The sequence below is a fragment of the Drosophila willistoni genome (assembly GCF_018902025.1).
Source record: "Drosophila willistoni isolate 14030-0811.24 chromosome 2L unlocalized genomic scaffold, UCI_dwil_1.1 Seg196, whole genome shotgun sequence".
NCBI classification, from domain to species: domain Eukaryota; kingdom Metazoa; phylum Arthropoda; class Insecta; order Diptera; family Drosophilidae; genus Drosophila; species Drosophila willistoni.
The window spans coordinates 3,925,012-3,945,704 of NW_025814048.1; the positions used below are offsets into that span (position 1 = coordinate 3,925,012).

At 38.9% G+C, this 20,693-nt stretch overlaps 5 protein-coding genes across 9 annotated transcripts; 3 read left to right on the forward strand and 2 right to left on the reverse strand.

Moving 5' to 3' along the window:
* The first annotated feature begins 1,372 nt into the window (after positions 1 to 1,372).
* On the forward strand, positions 1,373 to 2,551 carry LOC6640469 (protein seele). The gene is made up of 3 exons (XM_002063489.4): positions 1,373 to 1,728; positions 1,798 to 1,965; positions 2,027 to 2,551. Exons 1-3 carry the CDS (start codon positions 1,644 to 1,646, stop codon positions 2,341 to 2,343), a joined length of 570 nt encoding a protein of 189 aa, XP_002063525.1. The 5' UTR covers positions 1,373 to 1,643; the 3' UTR covers positions 2,344 to 2,551.
* On the reverse strand, positions 2,515 to 3,070 carry LOC111519853. The gene is made up of 3 exons (XM_023182113.2): positions 2,900 to 3,070; positions 2,706 to 2,842; positions 2,515 to 2,638 (listed from the first exon to the last, which is right to left on the reverse strand). The coding sequence occupies exons 1-3, from the start codon at positions 2,990 to 2,992 to the stop codon at positions 2,584 to 2,586; spliced, it is 285 nt and encodes a 94-aa protein (XP_023037881.1). The 5' UTR covers positions 2,993 to 3,070; the 3' UTR covers positions 2,515 to 2,583.
* Positions 3,071 to 3,130: 60 nt separating this feature from the next.
* LOC6640467 (cytochrome c oxidase subunit 7C, mitochondrial) lies at positions 3,131 to 3,720 on the reverse strand. Its single transcript, XM_002063487.4, has 3 exons — positions 3,573 to 3,720; positions 3,284 to 3,450; positions 3,131 to 3,219 (listed from the first exon to the last, which is right to left on the reverse strand). Exons 1-2 carry the CDS (start codon positions 3,654 to 3,656, stop codon positions 3,334 to 3,336), a joined length of 201 nt encoding a protein of 66 aa, XP_002063523.1. The 5' UTR covers positions 3,657 to 3,720; the 3' UTR covers positions 3,131 to 3,219; positions 3,284 to 3,333.
* Positions 3,721 to 4,384: 664 nt separating this feature from the next.
* Positions 4,385 to 20,623, forward strand: LOC6640466 (lysophospholipid acyltransferase 6). 2 transcript variants are annotated; one of them, XM_023182037.2, is made up of 8 exons: positions 4,385 to 4,811; positions 16,658 to 16,881; positions 16,942 to 17,110; positions 17,175 to 17,345; positions 17,408 to 17,755; positions 17,822 to 18,154; positions 18,231 to 18,501; positions 18,603 to 18,715. In XM_023182037.2, exons 1-8 carry the CDS (start codon positions 4,716 to 4,718, stop codon positions 18,647 to 18,649), a joined length of 1,659 nt encoding a protein of 552 aa, XP_023037805.1. In that variant the 5' UTR covers positions 4,385 to 4,715; the 3' UTR covers positions 18,650 to 18,715. The 2 variants fall into 2 exon arrangements, with proteins under 2 accessions (XP_023037805.1, XP_002063522.1); XM_002063486.4 differs by having other exon boundaries at positions 4,386 to 4,811; positions 18,231 to 20,623.
* LOC26530146 (proteoglycan 4) lies at positions 10,523 to 15,306 on the forward strand. Of its 4 annotated transcripts, none has more exons than XM_047010103.1 (3): positions 10,523 to 10,570; positions 10,639 to 11,589; positions 13,453 to 15,306. In XM_047010103.1, exons 1-3 carry the CDS (start codon positions 10,561 to 10,563, stop codon positions 15,177 to 15,179), a joined length of 2,688 nt encoding a protein of 895 aa, XP_046866059.1. In that variant the 5' UTR covers positions 10,523 to 10,560; the 3' UTR covers positions 15,180 to 15,306. The 4 variants fall into 4 exon arrangements, with proteins under 4 accessions (XP_046866059.1, XP_023037803.1, XP_023037804.1 ...); XM_023182035.1 differs by having other exon boundaries at positions 10,639 to 11,139; positions 11,374 to 15,306; XM_023182036.1 differs by having other exon boundaries at positions 10,639 to 11,139; positions 13,237 to 15,306.
* Positions 20,624 to 20,693: the final 70 nt, after the last annotated feature.

A 20,693-nucleotide genomic window follows, 5' to 3' on the forward strand; every position in this document is an offset into this window, starting at 1 on the left:
TATGAAAGGACACCATCTTAACAGCAAAACCATTTTTTTTTTTTTAATTGAAGTTGGGATGATATTCTCCTAAAAAGTTTATAAATTTACTGGGTCCTTGGGAATTATCCGACTCTGACAATTAATAATGATTTTGTATAAAAATAAAACAAAAAAGAGCATAAATATGCATGTAGATTGATAAAGGATTTTAAATAGTAGAAGCAATAGCTTGGAATTAGGTCAAAGAACACAAAATGAAGTTCCTGGTAATCCTCTGTCTGTTATTAACTGTGGCTCTAAGCTGTGCCAGTTCGCAACCTTTGAAGTCGCAAAATTCTCTATGGATACAATTAAATAATGGCCGAATTCGGCAGATTGCGTTTTGGACTGTAAAGGCATGGATATTTTACTGTCTTTTGTAATCTTTTGTGATCTTTTAGGTATTTATATTGGAAATAAAAGGCACTGATAACATTCAATCTACTGAAATATTGGTTTAACCCCTGGGAAAGAAAATTTCATAATTCTCTAGCTAACTTAATAAAGTGTCTTAATTATGAAATTAATTCATACAAAGTTGAAAGATCATTTAAAATAATTTGATACTTTTAATCATAATTTATTCATGCGAATATTTGTTTCCTAAACATAATGGGGCCTGACCCGGGAGGCTGTTATCAGCTGACGACGCACGAGTTCAGAACTTCCAGTTATGGGTCACATACTTAGAATCAAATTTATAAGGTGATTGCACTATTTGGTGAAATGTGTAAAATTTTATCTGCATTTCCGTTTTTTCCATTCGTAATGTGGAATTCTTTCTTATCAATTAAATAAACGACACAACCACAGCCCCCGCACACGATCACGACCACATACACACACTCAATTAACGCCAATTATATGATGAACTCGTAATGAAAATTGTTAATAAAAGAAATAAAATTTTAGAAATTAATGCGCAGAATTTACTACAGGAAAATTGTCATTGTTTTTCTCAAAGATAAATAATTTACTTTTCTGCATTTGTATTTCTCTTTTTTATTTATTTGTTCAATTATTTCAGTTTTCGTTTTAGCAAATCAACCAACCCGATCCGTACGCGAATGATTCTTTATTTAAACTGACACTCTTTAGTTATCAGGCAGCGTAGAACAAACAATCTTAGGCCTCTATAGAGAGGAACACCAAAGTCTAAGCTAGAGAGATACTGAGAGAATTCTTAAAGAAAGAGTGAGATCGAAAGAAGATGCAAGGGAAAACGAAAGTGAGCAAGCAAACATGAAACACTTCAAACGCCCGCCAAATGGTCAGTTGCTGTCGATATGTATCGTTTTGGTATTTTTCTTGAAGAGCTCTTTCAACAAATATGGCATCATTGTTTTGAGAACGACGTTTATTTGTTGTTATTTTTGTTAAATCGCTCTCCTCAGTTAAGAACATATTTAAATGATTTGATTTACTAGAACTCACATTTAAGCACTAACGTCCACGTCGCTTTTGCCCAGTAAATATATCGCAAAGTCAAAAACGAAAATCTCATTATCTTTTTCGCGCATTTTCAAAACGTAGGCCAACCTTGCAGTTAGTTGCTGACGTGGTTCAATTTGAATCCCAATCAATTCCTGTCAATTCTTAACTTAATTTAATTAACATAAAATATGTTAACAAAGGCATTATTGATCTGCTGCCTGGTGGCATTAGCCCAGGGTTATAGTTTCACATCAAAGGAAGTGAAATGTCATGGTAGGTCGAGCAACAGGCAACTGACAATCAAATTGGAATTATTATTAATTATTTTCTATAAATTTAAAGTGTGCAAGGCCGTTGTAACAGAACTGGAAGAAGCCATATCCAAGGAGGATGCCAATAAAAAGGTGGATGTCAGCGGTTTTCGTCTCGATGCTCAAGGAAATTCAATTAGTAAGCGAGTGCTCCTAATTAAATCCGAGATGTTCCTTACTGAGCTCATGGAAAAGATCTGTAAGTAAATTCTTAGAAAGCATATTAGCATAACCTTTAATTGGTATTATTCTTCATGTAGGTGACAAAATGGATGATTACTTAAAAGCCACCTACAAAAGCAATGGCAAATTTACTCTGCTCAAAATGATTATCAATGGCAAAATGAATCCCGAATCATCGCTGGTCGATTTCGTTCAGGATGGCGATCTCAACAAGAGTTTGGGTCACTTTTGTAATGAGATTTTGGAAGATCATGAAGAGGCTTTCCTAAAGGCCTTCCAAGCCGAAGAAGTGGGCAGCGATTTGGACATAAGAATTTGCTCCGAGCATGCCAAATACTGTGATGAAGCTCCCGTTCAGGACGAGTACGATTTCGATGGCAAAGAGGAGCTGTAGGCCAAATGGCTTAGTCTGAATAGTTAAACGAATTTCCTTGATCGTCAATTGTTTATGATAAAAGTCCTCCAATGGAAGGACTTTTATTTAGTACTGAAATAATGTATATTTTTTTATATGCCAACGGAGCAAAACAAAATTATATGTGACAATAATAAAAAGACAAAATTCTTAATGTGCAATGCTCTCCGAAACAAGTAACAAGAAAGTAAAATCTTTTTATTAATATATGGTAATTATTTACTTCTTATTTTCATTCTCATCGACAACTGCTTCGGCCTCATCCTCGGAGACACTGAAATCGTATAGAGTTAGATTTATATGGCCAGCGCCGTATTTCTTCTTTTTTTTTTTTTACTCACGGTTCGGGTAGAGTAACATCCCGAAGCATTTGATGGCGTACAACCAACCATGGCGCACCAAATCCCAAAATTCCAAGAATTGCATAGAATATAGTGAAACGAATAGGACTATGCATGCCCTTGCTCCAGGGCAGGTTCTGATAAATAATTCACATTAAAACTCAAATGGAAGTCATCCTGTTCATCTTACTCACCACTCCTGGACATCCACCACCATAGCCACCGGCAAAACGACATGGTAGCGATGCTTGAATCTTATTAACCACACGGCTTAGTGCGGACCACATGATGTTAATTTCTTTGACTACAAAAACTATAAATTCAATTCTCGCCAGGCCAATACAAAATCTGAAACGTATATGCCCAGCACAAAAAATATTTCTCAAGGCCTACTATAACCCAACGAAAATAGAAACAATTTTGGCTAGTGTTGATCTACAGTTTTATGGTAACTTTATTTAGGGTTTCCACTTTACACTTATAATTTAAGCGGGTCCAACAGACAAAATAGCATCTAAAATAAGGAAAATAAAAAGTTGTGTTACTTGGTGTTGCAGAAGTTTTCCTAATCCACTTACATTTGTTGTTTTTGTATGTTGTAGGCGGAGCCGGAGCACCTTCCTTCAGTTTACTTCTTCAACAGCTGATGTCTGACAATCAAGAAGGGCGAGCCAAAGCCAAGAACGCAGCCGATGGTGAACAGGGCGGTCACACGGTACTTGTTCTGTATACTGAAGGGCAGATTCTGCAAGGATAATAAAACGAATACATTGTATTTTCATTGATTCTCCGTGAAGGATTACGGATGGTTTGCAACATTCAATTACGTAACCTCAGACATAATAATCGCAAATTTTGTACACTAACCTCGCCGGGAACACCACCATGGCCGCTAAAGCGGACCATGGACTGGGAGAAGTTGCGTGCAATTACACTGCTGCGGCCCAACATTTTGTTAAATAACTTTGTTTTTTAGCTAAAAAATTTTCAACAAATTGCAAGACCCTTCGATGGTAATGGATAGAGTTGCCAGAAGTTTTTCGGAATTCCCCAAAGACGATAACCGACAACGAGTTCGATATCGATAATAGAAATGAAGTATCGATATATTTGTTGGATGTTCGACTCCTTTGCTCAATTGTGTAGTATACTTTTGGGCGATTCTTAGGCCGCCGCCGATTTGGATTTGGATGATGATATCAACGCCACCGCCGCCCATGCCACAAGGAGCAGACCTCACCTTGGATCAGTGTCAGTGATTTGCAGTTTAAACTCCCCCTCCCCTAGTAGTAGTTACTAAATGGGATCCACAGATTCCGAAAATCATCATCATCATGCCCAAACTGTTGAGCAACAAGTATCCCAGCAAGACAAACATAAACAAATAAAAGAGCAATTAAGTACCCGTAAGGACCAAGCGATTAATTATATATATCTATATATATATATATATATATTCTGATTCTGTGCGTTACAAACATCTGACCAATTTTATAATATCCTCTACAAGGGTATAAAAATGATCATTGGGTAGCGTTTCTAACTACTCACACAAAGCGTTTGCTGGGTTATTGTCAGTGTTGTCTTTGTTTTTTTCAGTGTTGTTTTTGTTTTTTTTTTCAGTGTTGTTTTTGTTTTCTAAGTGAGCGGACGAGCCACAAAAAAAAAATTTGTGAGAGAATCAAAATTCTTCCAAAATTCAAAAAAATTGTTGCACAAAATTATAAGTAAAAACTGTGCGGCGCGCATTTGCCAACGTAAACGTGCTCCAAGAGCCGCGGACCGCTTCCCCCGCGCGTGTCTCACTGTTGTAAAGCCAACGCCTCCACCGCCGCAAACGAGAATTTTTCCATTCCAAACCGAATCACACAGGAACGGAAAAGGCAAAGAGACAAGAGAATCAAACGCGACGCGCTTCATCTGTGTGTTTTGTGAGTGAATCTTTTGTGTCGCAAATGAAGAAGAATCAGTGAAATATATTTATATATATTACATATATCTGAAAGCAAAATGCTCGAATCACCGAAATTTATTGAGAATGATTTCTACGATGGCAGCCGTGTATTTACCTGGTTGGCCGATATGGTGGGACTATCTGTGGATTTGGTAAGTGCTTTACAAAAGGATTATTGTTCATCATTATCATTAACTCAGCTCGGGCGTGTGTTGCACGTGTATATATAGATAGATACATTTTAACTATACATATATGTGTTTGGATCTGTGTGTTTGTGTTTAATAATGCGAACAAAAGCCGCAGAGAGCGAGAGAGAAAAACAACAGACGCAGCAGCCATAGCCGCATAATTTACCCACAACAATAGCAACAGAGGGAAACAGGAATATCTATATACCCATCAGACCACCGCATCATGCAGTACCGTTCCCCCCACTCGCCACACTGCCCTCACTTCACCTACGGTTGGAACAACAATTACCTGTTTTCGAGGCTAAATTTGAATGCCGGTTGCATACCAAAGCCAACTGAACCATATATATAAATTAAGTCTTAAGGTTAAACACACGAAAAAGACCCACGCCGCTCCCAAAAAAAAAAAAAAAAATATATACAAACTGACACCACCCACTTCACTGCCTCCAAACATGTCCAAAATTTTGTTTCGTTTTGTTTTGTGTGTGTGTGTGTGTTGTGTTCCGTCAATGTTTTGTGCTTATTGGCAAGCGAATCGAAAGTTTTGGCACTAGTTTGCAGTTTGTTTTAATTACATTTCATTTGCTTTTTATTTCTGGCCCTACGTTGTTGTTGTTGTGTAGTATAACCTTGATGAGTAGTGCAGGTGATAGAAGGAAATTGGTATCAATTTCCCTCAATAATCGTAAAAAATGAGTGGAATTTCTCCGAGACTTAAATATGCCACATACGGGTCATTAAATTCGTCATAAATAATCACAAATTTTTGTTGTTGCATCATTAGGCAAACAAATTACAATATAAATATGTTTTTGTATATACTCTATGTGGATAATATACTTTTAGTTATTCATGGGACAATCACGTCATCGCATAACATTAATAATATTACTTTAAAAACAAATGAGTAATCAAAGCCAGCAAATCTACGAAAAATGTGAGGAATTTGCCCCCTAACGTATGCAATATTAATCATACAGTTATTTTATTTGTTTTGCCCCAGTTTGTAAACATTGTTTACTGACAATTCTTTTGGCTACAGGACATTCCAAAACTTAGCAAAGAAAATGCTTTGTCTGTCTCATGCATACATTAGGGAGGTAATGTTTCCTTTATTTCACATTCCTTTAACTGCAATTATTTTTGTGAATTTTAATTTTTTTATAGAGCAAACTTCAAAGTTTATATTCGTTTTTCACCAGCATTTAAACAATATTTTTACTGTATACCTGATTGCCCACTCCAACAGACACTACCTTGAATCGCCTTATTTTTTATTCCATTTTACTGTCACTTTTATACAATATATTACTTGTAAATTAATTTCATTTTTCCGCTTGTATCATCTCTCTGGGTAAGCCAGTTTTATCCCATGGGTTGAGCACAGAGGGTACAATAGTGAATATTTTATAACAAAAGAGGCAAGAGCCGGGAGAGGTCGGGCAAACCCAGAGGGCTCATCTGCACTTTGAAATTAATCGCTCACACAAGGAGAGGCAGAGACAGAGACACAGAGAGCAAGCCAACTAGAATAAACCATAGTCAAAACACATAGAACATTGCAAAAAAAAAGGGTAAGAGGAGATAAGTGAGATACATTTATGCAATTGCTTTGCTCAAGCTCTCAATCCTTTTTCAAGTGAGACTTGGAAAATGTGAAATGACTGCACTACTAGCCGCATTCTTTGTATGTTTTCCTTTTCTATTTTTTTCCTGTTTCATGATGATGACGATGATCTAATATCAGCCGTCTGAATGTAAAAACTTGGCCACATGACGTGGTAACACACACACACACGCATACAGAGGCTGACACAACTGTTGACTTCATCAGAAGCTACTTGTGAATTCGATTTAGCTGGCTTCAATTTTTTGCGCTTTTACTTTTGCGAAACCCCCAAAAGATAATTGAATTTTTAGAGCTGCTTTTTGTTTGCAAACAAAAATTATGTGTATGTGTGTGTGTGTGTTGTTGTTATTGGCCACTCAGCTGTTGAAATGACTCACAGGGTGTCGGTCGCCTTGTGGGCAACAATTCAATTCCGTTGCCATAATAAATATGAAGAAAAATAAAAGTGGATCGTGTCATTTCATTTCTCACCCGCAAGCTGGGATAGGGGGCTCAAAAATCGAATGAAAATTCAATTTATTGAAGGTCAATTATTAGGTAAATGCGCAAAAAAAAAAACACAACCAAATATTAGGCAAATGACCTAATGCAGTGCATAAACAATTCTCTGTCTCTGTTTTGCTTCTCCATCTCATCACTCTCTCCTCTCTTTGTCTCTCTGTGTTTCTCTTTTGATGTCTCTCATGTGTTCTATTCAATTTAAGAAGAATTCACTTTGTATTCTAAGGCATGTAGTCGACTTGGTTATACCTTGTAATAGTCGCTCTCGTTAAATAACCCAGATTATCCCATACATTGGTATTGGTATTGCCAGTGGCTGATTTAGGTATAGATTTTGAAAGGAAATCGGCCTTGAATATTGCAATTTTAATGGTTAAGACGTAAAATATCGTTCTTGGCAAATTAAATTTCCGTCATGTTCTGCCCCAAGGAAGTTATAGTTAAGATTCAATCCCCCACCGAATCACCGAGTATAATTGGGCCATGATACCGGGTTACCCGGAGAAGTTTTCTTTTGTCTCTCACATAATTTATATACCCATCTCGCCTGCAGGATATAATAAAGAAAATCAGCCTCCTTGTGTTTATTAAATATTTTTTGTTTTTTGCTTTCAACACAAAACATATGGGGTGAGGATAGATGTATACATATTTATTTATTCAGAACTGGTTCATAAAGCAACTTTTTATTTGTAATTACAGTGAAAACTTGCTTAATGAACACCTCTAGTGGGCGGGATACCTCCACTTACGCCCATAAGACGATGGTCAGAAAGTTCTTACTGTAAAGGCCATGCTAGACTCTCTAAGAGAGACTAGGGTAAAAGAGAGGTTCGAAGTATAGTCGGGCTAATTGTTGCGCCTCTAGTAGTTCTCGCTCTTGTCTCATATCATGTTTGCATAAATTATATTAAATTATCATTTCTATGACCTTGGGGTGCTCTCAAATGCCGCTGCCCTCACATACTCTCTCTCTCATAGTCTCTGTGGCTGCTTTAGACTTGAACTTGTTGCTGCTTGAACACAGGTGACGGCACATCAGCTGTTGGCTCAGCTGCCAACGCCGCTGTCGTTGCCGGCCAATGGAGGGAAACGGGGTATTCTCATTGCGGTTTGTGCCATTGGTGAAATTGATATAAAAAAGTATAATTGTGGTGTGTATGTATGTGGGGGGGTTCTATCTTATATTCGGGTAATTTTAACACTTTGTGTTTTTTTTCTTTATCATCATGCGTGTACACACTGTGTGTGAGAAAGAGAGAGGTATTTGTTTTTGTTGTTTATGGTTTTATTTATTTATAGCCATCACGCCACATTTTGGTTTGGCTCTGCTTTGTGCTCCTTACACCCCCCACCGCACCCACACTAGGTTAAACAAATTTGCAGATTGAATTAAATGATTTATATTCATATGTGTATGTTTGTGTTCTTAGTTTTCCAATTGATTTTGATTGATGAAACTCTGTACTTATGTATGTACATACATATGTATTAACATATGTATACATGTATTGATCAATTCACAGATTACAATTCGCTCTTAGTGGAACAAACTAAACTTTTCATAACTAAAAAAATTTCTTAGGCATAGAAGAGCTTTGCTTGACCCAAAACTATCCACAACTGATTTCAGTAAATGCGTGACTTTAATGTAATATTAAGAAAACATTAGCCATAATTGGCGAGTGAATAGACCATAAATATAGTTAGAAGATAATTAACGGGTAAAAATTACCTCTATATAACCAAAAATATGTCGAAAATAGAATTCATGGAATGTAGACTACTATCAATAAACCAAAGATCTTGGATCCGAATCCAGAGATTAAAACATTTAAATTTAAAGACTATAAAAAAGAATATAATTGTGACAGTAAAGTTCAATGACCTCAAATCACATATTGTCATTTTATAATCTTAAACCATTAAGTAAATTACAGAAATAAAATGAATGATCTTTCAGTTGCTATTAAGAGCATTACTCGAAACTCTAGATAGGTAGATTTTAAGCATAATTAACAATAAACTCTTGCCAAATAATTTCTAAATGTTGCTAGTATCCTTTAAGCAAAGTAAACGGTATCTTATATGGTATAATGTATGAAGATGAATCTGTACTAGATATATGGAGAGAGATATCCATATGGATTCAGCTTCTCATACTTTCTATATAAGCAATAGAATCTACATATACCCAATCCCCTGAAGGAGGGCACTTGTAAATGTAGAAATGAAAAGGGAACATGAACACAAATTGCTTCTGCATTGTGTCTGTGTGTGCATTGTTCAGAGGAATCGTTGACTTGGAATTATGGCATGGCTTATCTTTGGCCATTATAATGTGAACAATGGGTTGGTTATAAGAAGTATAGAAACATGAAAGTATTTTTTTTCTTATACCATTGTCGACGTCAGTCAAAGTCAGAAAAAAAAAAGATTTATTCTCAATACTCGAATACCAATATCGAATCATATGTATTTATGTTAAATAAAATGAAGTTACCTCAAAGCACACACTAGACCCAACTCTCTTTTATTCTTTGAATGACAAAACAACATCACTTGATGATTTGCAATCTCATGGAATATGTAATGTATTACATTCACCTGTTGAACCAAACATTTCTCAGTGTGTCTGGCATAATATAGTATTCTTTTGCAAGATTTTCAATTCGTTTTAGCACACATTTGTTCGCCATCGAGGCATACAACGTGGTATAGACACAGAGAAGAGGAAAACAGGTTTTCCTTTTGCTGCCCAACATTATTGCGTATACCAGATTTTTACCAACTTGCTTGCTTATTACTCCATAGTCTATGTAAACAATCAAAGCAAGCCAATAGTATAAGGGGATTGATAAAAAATTCAAACCAGAACCAGAATGAAAATGAGACCGGTATTGCACATCTCAAATATATTATAAAGGTTTTTCAATGACTGAATTTCATTTTAAACTATTTTAAATACTAACAGAAACAGTTTGAAACATTATTTGTTATAAATTTCTGATAATTAGCACTTGAGAATTTGCCTAGTAGGTAATTTGCTCACTGATGGTGGTAGGTTAATCACCCACAACGCATATTACCAGCCATTAACTGCGTATATCGTCAAGAACTTATCTTGATGACGCAGTTGAAACTGAACAGCCCATGGAAGCCTTTGTCTTTGACCTGTGGCGCGATACAAATCGTCATCAGTACTTTGAGACCCTGGATAAGCATGTCTTTGTTGTCGATAAAATATAATATACACGTACATTCACTAATATATTTTTGAATCGCGCGATAAAGATTACATCAGCAACATTAACTACCACACTTATGACGGAAATAGCTATTGGTTATTGTTATATAATAAATTACAAGGACCTATCTATGAATAGATACCGTTTTTGCAAATGTTGTCTTCTTGTCTGTTGCACTTTACAAATTAGTTAAATTATCTTAGGTTGTGTAAAACAACATGTAACATGCAGTTTGGCTGCCGTTTCGGCGGTTATAAAAGCCGATGGTAGTTTCGTTTCTGGTCAGAATGTTGCAGAAGAAGTGGTAAAGATAGTTATTCTTTAGATGAAACTTTGTAAGTGTTCACTTTTATACCTGGAATAGCATGGCCCACATTGCCTAAACCTGAAGTCTCTTTTTCAGTTGCCTTTTTCTTTGTGGTCTTAGCGGTGTCCGCTGTTAGTCCCGCGAACGCTCGTGGTCTGCGCGGTCGTAAACAGCAACGATGTAATTTAGAGACAACCCCAAAGCCACCATGTAGACCACCGATTACGACACCACCACCTACGACTACAACCTTACCTTGCCGAAAACCAAAGACTACAACGACTACAGTGCTACCCTGCCATAAACCAACAACTACAACGACTACAGTGCTACCCTGCCATAAACCAACAACTACAACGACTACACCTTGTAACCGTAAACCAACGCCTACGACAACAGCAATTCCTCAAAACCCTTTGAATACGACTACTACCTGTAGAGTGGACCCAACAACAACTCTGTCCGAACAAGATCGAACTACAACTCCTTCAGCTGAGGAACCAACAACACCTGGCGGAGAAGAACCGACGTCAACTGCGTCCAGTGAAGAACCAACGACAACTCCTTTAGCTGAAGAACCAACGACAACTCCTTCAGATAAAGAACCAACAACTCCTGGCGGAGAAGAACCAACGACAACTTCAGCTGAAGAACCAAAGTCAACTGATTCCGGTGAAGATCAAACGACAACTCCTGCAGCTGAGAAACCAACAACTCCTGGCGGAGAAGAACCGACGTCAACTGCGTCCAGTGAAGAACCAACGACAACTCCTTTAGCTGAAGAACCAACGACAACTCCTTTAGCTGAAGAACCAACGACAACTCCTTCAGCTGAAGAACCAACGTCAACTGCTTCCGGTGAAGATCAAACGACAACTCCCGCAGCTGAGGAACCAACAACTCCTGGCGGAGAAGAACCGACGTCAACTGCGTCCAGTGAAAAACCAACGACAACTCCTTCAGCTGAAGAACCAAATACATCTACTTCAGCTGACGAACCAACAACTCCTTCAGCTGAAGAACCAACGTCAACTGCTTCCGGTGAAGATGAAACGACTACTCCTGCAGCTGAGGAACCAACAACTCCTGGCGGAGAAGAACCGACGTCAACTGCGTCCAGTGAAGAACCAACGACAACTCCTTTAGCTGAAGAACCAAATACATCTACTTCAGCTGACGAACCAACAACTCCTTCAGCTGAAGAACCAACGTCAACTGCTTCCGGTGAAGATGAAACGACTACTCCTGCAGCTGAGGAACCAACAACTCCTGGCGGAGAAGAATCGACGTCAACTGCGTCCAGTGAAGAACCAACGACAACTCCTTCAGGTGAAGAACCAAATACATCTACTTCAGCTGACGAACCAACAACTCCTTCAGCTGAAGAACCTTCGTCAACTGCTTCCGGTGAAGATGAAACGACTACTCCTGCAGCTGAGGAACCAACAACTCCTGGCGGAGAAGAACCTACGTCAACTGCGTCCAGTGAAGAACCAACGACAACACCTTTAGCTGAAGAACCAACGACAACTCCTTCAGCTGAAGAACCAACGTCAACTGCTTCCGGTGAAGATCAAACGACAACTCCCGCAGCTGAGGAACCAACAACTCCTGGCGGAGAAGAACCGACGTCAACTGCGTCCAGTGAAGAACCAACGACAACTCCTTTAGCTGACGAACCAACAACTCCTTCAGCTGAAGAACCAACGTCAACTGCTTCCGGTGAAGATCAAACGACAACTCCTGCAGCTGAGGAACCAAAAACTCCTGGCGGAGAAGAGCCGACGTCAACTGCGTCCAGTGAAAAACCAACGACAACTCCTTCAGCTGAAGAACCAAATACATCTACTTCAGCTGACGAACCAACAACTCCTTCAGCTGAAGAACCAACGTCAACTGCTTCCGGTGAAGATCCATCGACAACTCCAGCAGCTGAGGAACCAACAACTCCTGGCGGAGAAGAACCGACATCAACTGCGTCCAGTGAAGAACCTACGACAACTCCTTTAGCTGACGAACCAACAACTCCTTCAGCTGAAGAACCAACGTCAACTGCTTCCGGTGAAGATCAAACGACAACTCCTGCAGCTGAGGAACCAACAACTCCTGGCGGAGAAGAGCCGACATCAACTGCGCCCAGTGAAAAACCAACGACAACTCCTTCAGCTGAAGAACCAAATACATCTACTTCAGCTGACGAACCAACAACTCCTTCAGCTGAAGAACCAACGTCAACTGCTTCCGGTGAAGATCAAACGACAACTCCCGCAGCTGAGGAACCAACAACTCCTGGCGGAGAAGAACCGACGTCAACTGCGTCCAGTGAAAAACCAACGACAACTCCTTTACCTGAAGAACCAACGACAACTCCTTCAACTGAGGAACCAACGTCAACTGCTGCCAGTGATGATCAAACGACAACTCCTGCAGCTGAGGAACCAACAACTCCTGGCGGAGAAGAACCGACGTCAATTGCGTCCAGTGAAAAACCAACGACAACTCCTTTACCTGAAGAACCAACGACAACTCCTTCAACTGAGGAACCAACGTCAACTGCTGCCAGTGATGATCAAACGACAACTCCTGCAGCTGAGGAACCAACAACTCCTGGCGGAGAAGAACCGACGTCAACTGCGTCCAGTGAAGAACCAACGACAACTCCTTTAGCTGAAGAACCAACGACAACTCCTTCAGCTGAAGAACCAACGTCAACTGCTGCCGGTGAAGATCAAACGTCAACTCCTGCAGCTGAGGAACCAACAACTCCTGGCGGAGAAGAGCCGACGTCAACTGCGTCCAGTGAAAAACCAACGACAACTCCTTCAGCTGACGAACCAACAACTCCTGGCGGAAAAGAACCATCGACAACTCCTTCAGCTGAAGAACCAACATCAACTGCTTCCGGTGAAGATCAAACGACAACTCCTGCAGCTGAGGAACCAACAACTCCTGGCGGAGAAGAACCGACGTCAACTGCGTCCAGTGAAGAACCAACGACAACTCCTTTAGCTGAAGAGCCAACGACAACGCCTTTAGCTGAAGAACCAACGTCAACTGCTTCCGGTGAAGATCAAACGACAACTCCTGCAGCTGAGGAACCAACAACACCTGGCGGAGAAGAACCAACGACAACTGCGTCCAGTGAAAAACCAACGACAACTCCTTTACCTGAAGAACCAACGACAACTCCTTCAACTGAGGAACCAACGTCAACTGCTGCCAGTGATGATCAAACGACAACTCCTGCAGCTGAGGAACCAACAACTCCTGGCGGAGAAGAACCGACGACAACTGCGGCCAGTGAAAAACCAACGACAACTCCTTTACCTGAAGAACCAACGACAACTCCTTCAACTGAGGAACCAACGTCAACTGCTGCCAGTGATGATCAAACGACAACTCCTGCAGCTGAGGAACCAACAACTCCTGGCGGAGAAGAACCGACGTCAACTGCGTCCAGTGAAGAACCAACGACAACTCCTTTAGCTGAAGAGCCAACGACAACTCCTTTAGCTGAAGAACCAACGTCAACTGCTTCCGGTGAAGATCAAACGACAACTCCTGCAGCTGAGGAACCAACAACTCCTGGCGGAGAAGAACCGACGTCAACTGCGTCCAGTGAAGAACCAACGACAACTCCTTTAGCTGAAGAGCCAACGACAACTCCTTTAGCTGAAGAACCAACGTCAACTGCTTCCGGTGAAGATCAAACGACAACTCCTGCAGCTGAGGAACCAACAACTCCTGGCGGAGAAGAACCGACGTCAACTGCGTCCAGTGAAGAACCAACGACAACTCCTTTAGCTGAAGAGCCAACGACAACTCCTTTAGCTGAAGAACCAACGTCAACTGCTTCCGGTGAAGATCAAACGACAACTCCTGCAGCTGAGGAACCAACAACTCCTGGCGGAGAAGAGCCGACGTCAACTGCGTCCAGTGAAAAACCAACGACAACTCCTTTACCTGAAGAACCAACGACAACTCCTTCAACTGAGGAACCAACGTCAACTGCTGCCAGTGATGATCAAACGACAACTCCTGCAGCTGAGGAACCAACAACTCCTGGCGGAGAAGAACCGACGTCAACTGCGTCCAGTGAAGAACCAACGACAACTCCTTTAGCTGAAGAGCCAACGACAACTCCTTTAGCTGAAGAACCAACGTCAACTGCTTCCGGTGAAGATCAAACGACAACTCCTGCAGCTGAGGAACCAACAACACCTGGCGGAGAAGAACCAACGACAACTCCCCCCGTTCAAGAACCAACGACTACTCCTCAAGAACCTGTCATTACTACTACTACCACATGTAAATTAATTTTAAACACAACTAGTACGTCCTGTAGGCAAGAGTCTACGACGACGAGTTCCTCCTGTAAACGCAAAACGACAACAACTAGTCCCTGTGGTGTTAAAACTACAACACCATGTCATGGTAAACCTTTCATCACAACAACTTGTGAGCAAGAAAGCAGTGTAATGAAATTGGTATCCAGCGGTTCGAAGACCAAATCTGCATCAGGAGGCAATATGATCGCCGTTATTGGAAATGTTAATATGGGAAGCGAGTTTTACGCAAATGCAAAAAATGTTTTTGAGGCGATATTAAAACTAGCTGGGCTTCAAAACGGAGCTTAAGGACGAATGAATTTATGGAATATATTATAATATGGGAACAGAGAACATATATATTTTCATATAATAATTTATATATGTATATATATTAATCAATAAATAAGCAACATACTAAACAAAGTCTATTAAATATACGTGAGGTAATTCAGTTTAAAAAGATTAGCTACCTTTTTCCTTCTATTTAGCTCAATATTAAGTGTATTCCGCTTTTATTGGCAAGACCTAGATAAAATATTGACTTCTTAATGGACTATTTGAATTCATTGACTCTCGAGACTTGATTGACTTTCATGTTGAACTAATTAACAAGGCTGATTAAATACAATTTACATGTATGTATTGTATTGTATCTGAGTAGTAGTAGTGTTTGCTGAATGTGTATACTTGACTTGATTTAATTATAAGTGGTGGCTGATTAGGAAATCTCATAACATATGATTATAGATAACGGTGGGGCACATATACTTAGCACAAAACTTTTTAAACACAATTTACATACTCTTATATAAAGGTATATATACCCTCATATTTTTCATATTTGTGCCAGGGCATATTTTGGTTTCGCTGATAACACATTTGTCTTACATCCGCCTAAGCTCTGAACAAATAAATGGTGTACTGAACTTTTCTATATATAATGTAAATACGAACATCTATTCGGGTTTTTATACATATATATTTATATATTCAAATGAGAACGGACCCTATAACAAATCGTGTGCGTTAAGACCCCATTAGTTGACGGGGTGGCCTGACTGCGTTCCTTGAGTTCTTTATTCATTTTGCGCTATCAAAGGCACCTTATCAGTATAATTGGCACAGACAGCGCCTTGAAAAAAACTCTAAAAATAAAGACCATTGATAACATTATCTTTGATTTATATTTTTTTCGACAATCGTATGAACTCTCCATCAAAGATACTACATTTTGTTGGGTTTCAGGGTTATCTGTGCATCATCGTCGTTGCATTTTCTTTGTCCCTTTTTAAATTGGCATCAAAAACAAAAAATAAACATAAACCGAAAATCCACACTCACTAAAAATGTTCATAAATTAGCAATTGGTAAATGACATTCGAGTGGTTTTCCCTCTCCTTCTGATGCGCCTCTTGTCAGTGTTAGGTTAGCTGATTAGCTGGCTGGCGTTTGGCAAGTTGGCAAATTTCATTTTAGAATTTTAAACCTTGCACATGCCCTTTGTATTAAATGTATTTGCATAAAATAAAGAGTCAACCGCCAGTCAAGGTCGATAATGTAGTGTATATGATGGGTGGGGGGTTGTTGATCACAACGCGTGATCGTGATCATGATCAAGAGCAATGAAGCGAGAACAATTCTACAATTGATGACATGATGCTCTGTCTCTTTTTATGCCAATCAATGAGAATTCACGTGTCACCGGCATGTGCCCGGCTATTATATTGAGAAAAGCACCAATTTATTTACATAGTTAAGTTTCCTTCTTTCTTTTATTTTTGCAGGTGAACTTTTTGATATGCCAAATATCGGCTCTATTCTTAGCCTCACTCTTTCGTTCGCTATTGCATCCTTCCAAAGTCTCTTCAGAAGTTCGTCACGTGTTTGCCCTATCACTTGGCCTGACCTTTGGTTACTTTTGTTTCGGCCAACAGGCAATACATATTGCTGGATTGCCGGCAATATGTTACATCGTCATCCGTACTCAAGATCCACGCATTGTTCAGAGGTAAGTAAAAATCGAATTCTAATTGATCATTTATTTTATTTATTTTCTCTTTAATCAAAGGAGTGTTATGCTTGTGGCAATGTCCTATTTACTGTGCATACATCTCATGCGGCAACTATATGATTATGGATCATATGCCTTGGACATAACTGGGCCCTTGATGATTATAACACAAAAGGTTACCAGTTTGGCGTTTAGTATCCACGATGGCTTTGTGCGGCAGGATGAGGTTAGCAGAACTTTGCCTTAAATGATGAATCAAGAAGTACAAGTGTATACGTATATCTTTACAGGATATGACTAAAGCCCAACAATATCATGCCATACGTAAAATGCCCTCAGCATTGGAATACTTCTCATATGTCTGGCATTTTCAAAGTCTTATGGCTGGACCATTGGTCTTCTACAAGGACTACATTGAGTTTGTTGAGGGTTACAATCTCTTAAAATGTCCTTCCAGGAATGTAAGTGTTTCAATTAGTATCTTTCGGTCTGAATTTAAATCATTTATTATTGCGTTTTTTAGGGCAATCTCGATAATGGTAAAACCGAATTGATTGTAGAGCCATCGCCCACGAAAACGGTTATACGCAAGGTTATTGGCAGTCTTGTTTGTGCCTTTATATTCATGAAATTCGTCAAACTTTATCCCGTGAAGAATATGAAAGAGGACGACTTTATAAATGCTACAAGCATACCCTATAAATTTTGGTATGCCATGATGGCAACCACTTGCATACGCTTTAAGTATTATCATGCATGGCTTCTGGCCGATGCTATATGTAATAATTCAGGTTTAGGTTTCACTGGTTATGATAAGGATGGCAATGCCAAATGGGATCTAATATCCAATATAAATGTGCTGTCATTTGAGGTGAGTAAGATAATAAGGGATTATTAATTTGTACATTTTATTGAACCTTTTTGTACCTCCTTGCAGTTCGCCTCGAACTTCCGTGATGCAATCAATAATTGGAATTGCGGCACCAATCGATGGCTACGCACTTTGGTCTATGAGCGTGTACCAAAGAAGTACGGCACACTCCTCACGTTCGCCTTGAGCGCAGTGTGGCATGGATTCTATCCAGGCTATTATTTGACCTTTGCCACAGGCGCTGTTGTGGTCACAGCGGCACGTACGGGTCGCCGACTATTCCGTCATCGTTTCCAGAGCACTCAATTTACACGCATGTTCTATGATATACTTACCTGTGTGACCACACGCATTGTGATGGGCTACGCCACATTCCCATTTGTTCTGCTTGAATTAATGGTAAGTAATCATTAATTTTCTTCAACATTAATCCAATAATTAATCCCATGTGGTTTTTTGTCTGTTTCCCTTACAGGGCAGCATCAATTTGTACCTGAGATTTTATTTGTGCCTTCATATAATTTCACTAGTGACCATATTTATTTTACCACAATTCATACGTGGCGAAAAACGTGTCAAGCCGCCGTCCAACAGCTCAGAGGAAGTAGAGATATCAGCAAAATTATCGGAAACTGCTAACCAGCCGCAGGCGGCTTTGGAGCCAGCAGTAGAGACTGTTCAGGCAAACACTACAGATCTCAAGAGTGAGGATAATGAGGAACAGATAGAAGAGCAACTAGTTAAACGTAATAATAAACTACCACATCAACACCTACACCCGCTGCAACAGCAACAACAAGAGCATCAACAACAACAAAAGAATATAATACTCCAACCACGCCCACAGCAATCGCCGCAACAAGTCAAGCCAAAGTCACCGCCTCAGCAAACTAGTGCACACGATGCAAACCGTGTGCCGCATGATCAATGTGAAATGGATCAATTATCCAGCAAGCTAAAGGAGAAATTCGAGGCTGAGACCAAAAACATTGAGGAATTTATTGATAAGACTGTGACCAAAACCGTTAGCGGCATTGTGGAATTCAAAGACGACTTGATGCGTGACATTGAATTCCCCAAATTGAAATTGGGAGCTGTTTCGGCACCTTTAGATGGGACTGCTGTTGGTTTGCGCAAACGTAACATATCGACTATCCATGACAATGGATCCGATGCCTCTGCCCATGCTGTCGGTGAGCAGAGTGAAGCATTCCTCAAAAAGGAAATTGAGGTTATCAATGCGGTAGTTCCGGCTGTTTTAAGCAATGGACATGCCAAATAGTACCACAAATGAGGAAGCAGCATCACTAGTAACATCACCAGCGTGGGAGCACTAAAAATACCAACGATGAACAATAATATCAAGGCATGGACTGTTGAAACTGAGACAAGGGTACACTAATTGTAGGTGCTGCTAATATCCAATTGATTTAATTCTGTGTCAGATTAAACCAACCAACCAACCAATCTACCAACGCGCACACAAAAGAAGACACAAACACTCACACACACACCCACCACACACCTTTTGGTTTCATATCACCTATCTTGTTTTTAGTTTGCATAATTTTTTCTAGAAATTTACAAGAAATTTTGCTTCAAAATTTTTAAGAATTTGATGAATTAGCCAAATAATATAATTATAAGTAACTGAATAAATACAAAAAAATAATCGATTTAATGTTCAAATGTTTTTTGCTCAGCGCATAAAATTTATAATATTTATTGTTGCAGCAAAACCGAAATAGAACTCGGGAAACTTTTGTTAAAACTTTAAATATGCATGATGATATTGATTGTCTAATTGTTGTTAAAAAAAAAAAGAATCAAAAGAAAATAAGAATAATTTATGTTTGTATGAACGTATGCGTGTGTATGTATGTAACTGTGTTTATTTGTTATCTCAGATCGTTTGCAGAAAGCACTATAAACCAATTGAACATTTTTTCCATATAGTCTATATATTGCATTATGTCTAGATTAAAAAAAAAAACACGCTCCTAATACCAATGAAATGATTTGCCCCTATAAAGTACCTTCGGCGTTCCGAAGTTTATATTCCCCTGCAATTTCTTGGCTATTAAAAATCACTTCAAACATATCAAGTGTTAGCTATAAGATACACAATCAATATAATGTAAACAGTCTATAGATCAGAGCTTAAAACACCTTTTAACACCAATGTGGACGAAAATGCTTTCATTATTTTAATCATTTAATCTTTTTGTGGAAACAATACTATAATCTATTTAATGTCCGACTAAAGTACACTATACAATTATTAGATGGTTAACCAATTAAAAGATCAACAAATGTATAGAATAGAACAAGAAACAGCAGTTGGGAATAATAATAAAAAAATATGTCGAGACATTCAACCAAAAAACAATGTAAATCAACTTTAGACTGAAGCTATCTGAACATAAAAATTATATAGATAAAGCGCACTAAACAAACACTAAAACAAAATAACTAAAAAACAAGCGTAGTTAGTAATTAAGAATTTTCGAATCAATGTGTTTTTATCCCCCTTTTTTTGACAATTGTACAATTTGTATACTGTGTATGCTTGTGTGCCTGTGAATCTGTGAGTGTGTGTTTGTGAATTATAAGAAAGTTTTCAAGTCCAATTCCCGCCCAATATCTTCCAATATAATCGGGAAACTTCCTGCTGGTTTTCTAAATCTTTAACCTTAACTTCCTAATTTTGTAGCTTTTAAGCACACTTTTAACATATATATGGATATATATATCTACAGTACATTTATACATATATGATTTTTTGTTTATCCCACTTTTCTTTGTTAACTTTAATAAACAGAGAGAGAGAACGAGAGAAATTCTCTACAAATGCGCATATGCTCTATATATGTTTGATATATTTACTGCAACAAAGTTAATTGATTTACTCATAATTGGCACTCATAAAAGACAGGAA

Bases quoted from the DNA above. Each gene is read 5' to 3' on its own strand.
- LOC6640469 (XM_002063489.4), top strand. From the start codon at position 1,644: ATGTTAACAAAGGCATTATTGATCTGCTGCCTGGTGGCATTAGCCCAG. The intron at 1,729-1,797 runs GTAGGTCGAGCA...ATAAATTTAAAG, and splicing joins AAAGGAAGTGAAATGTCATG to TGTGCAAGGCCGTTGTAACA. The intron at 1,966-2,026 runs GTAAGTAAATTC...TTCTTCATGTAG, and splicing joins TGAGCTCATGGAAAAGATCT to GTGACAAAATGGATGATTAC.
- LOC111519853 (XM_023182113.2), bottom strand. From the start codon at position 2,992: ATGTGGTCCGCACTAAGCCGTGTGGTTAATAAGATTCAAGCATCGCTA. The intron at 2,843-2,899 runs GTGAGTAAGATG...ATTATTTATCAG, and splicing joins GTGGTGGATGTCCAGGAGTG to AACCTGCCCTGGAGCAAGGG. The intron at 2,639-2,705 runs GTGAGTAAAAAA...ATACGATTTCAG, and splicing joins GATGTTACTCTACCCGAACC to TGTCTCCGAGGATGAGGCCG.
- LOC6640467 (XM_002063487.4), bottom strand. From the start codon at position 3,656: ATGTTGGGCCGCAGCAGTGTAATTGCACGCAACTTCTCCCAGTCCATG. The intron at 3,451-3,572 runs GTTAGTGTACAA...TTATCCTTGCAG, and splicing joins ATGGTGGTGTTCCCGGCGAG to AATCTGCCCTTCAGTATACA.
- LOC6640466 (XM_002063486.4), top strand. From the start codon at position 4,716: ATGCTCGAATCACCGAAATTTATTGAGAATGATTTCTACGATGGCAGC. The intron at 17,111-17,174 runs GTTAGCAGAACT...ATATCTTTACAG, and splicing joins GCTTTGTGCGGCAGGATGAG to GATATGACTAAAGCCCAACA. The intron at 18,155-18,230 runs GTAAGTAATCAT...TTTCCCTTACAG, and splicing joins TTGTTCTGCTTGAATTAATG to GGCAGCATCAATTTGTACCT.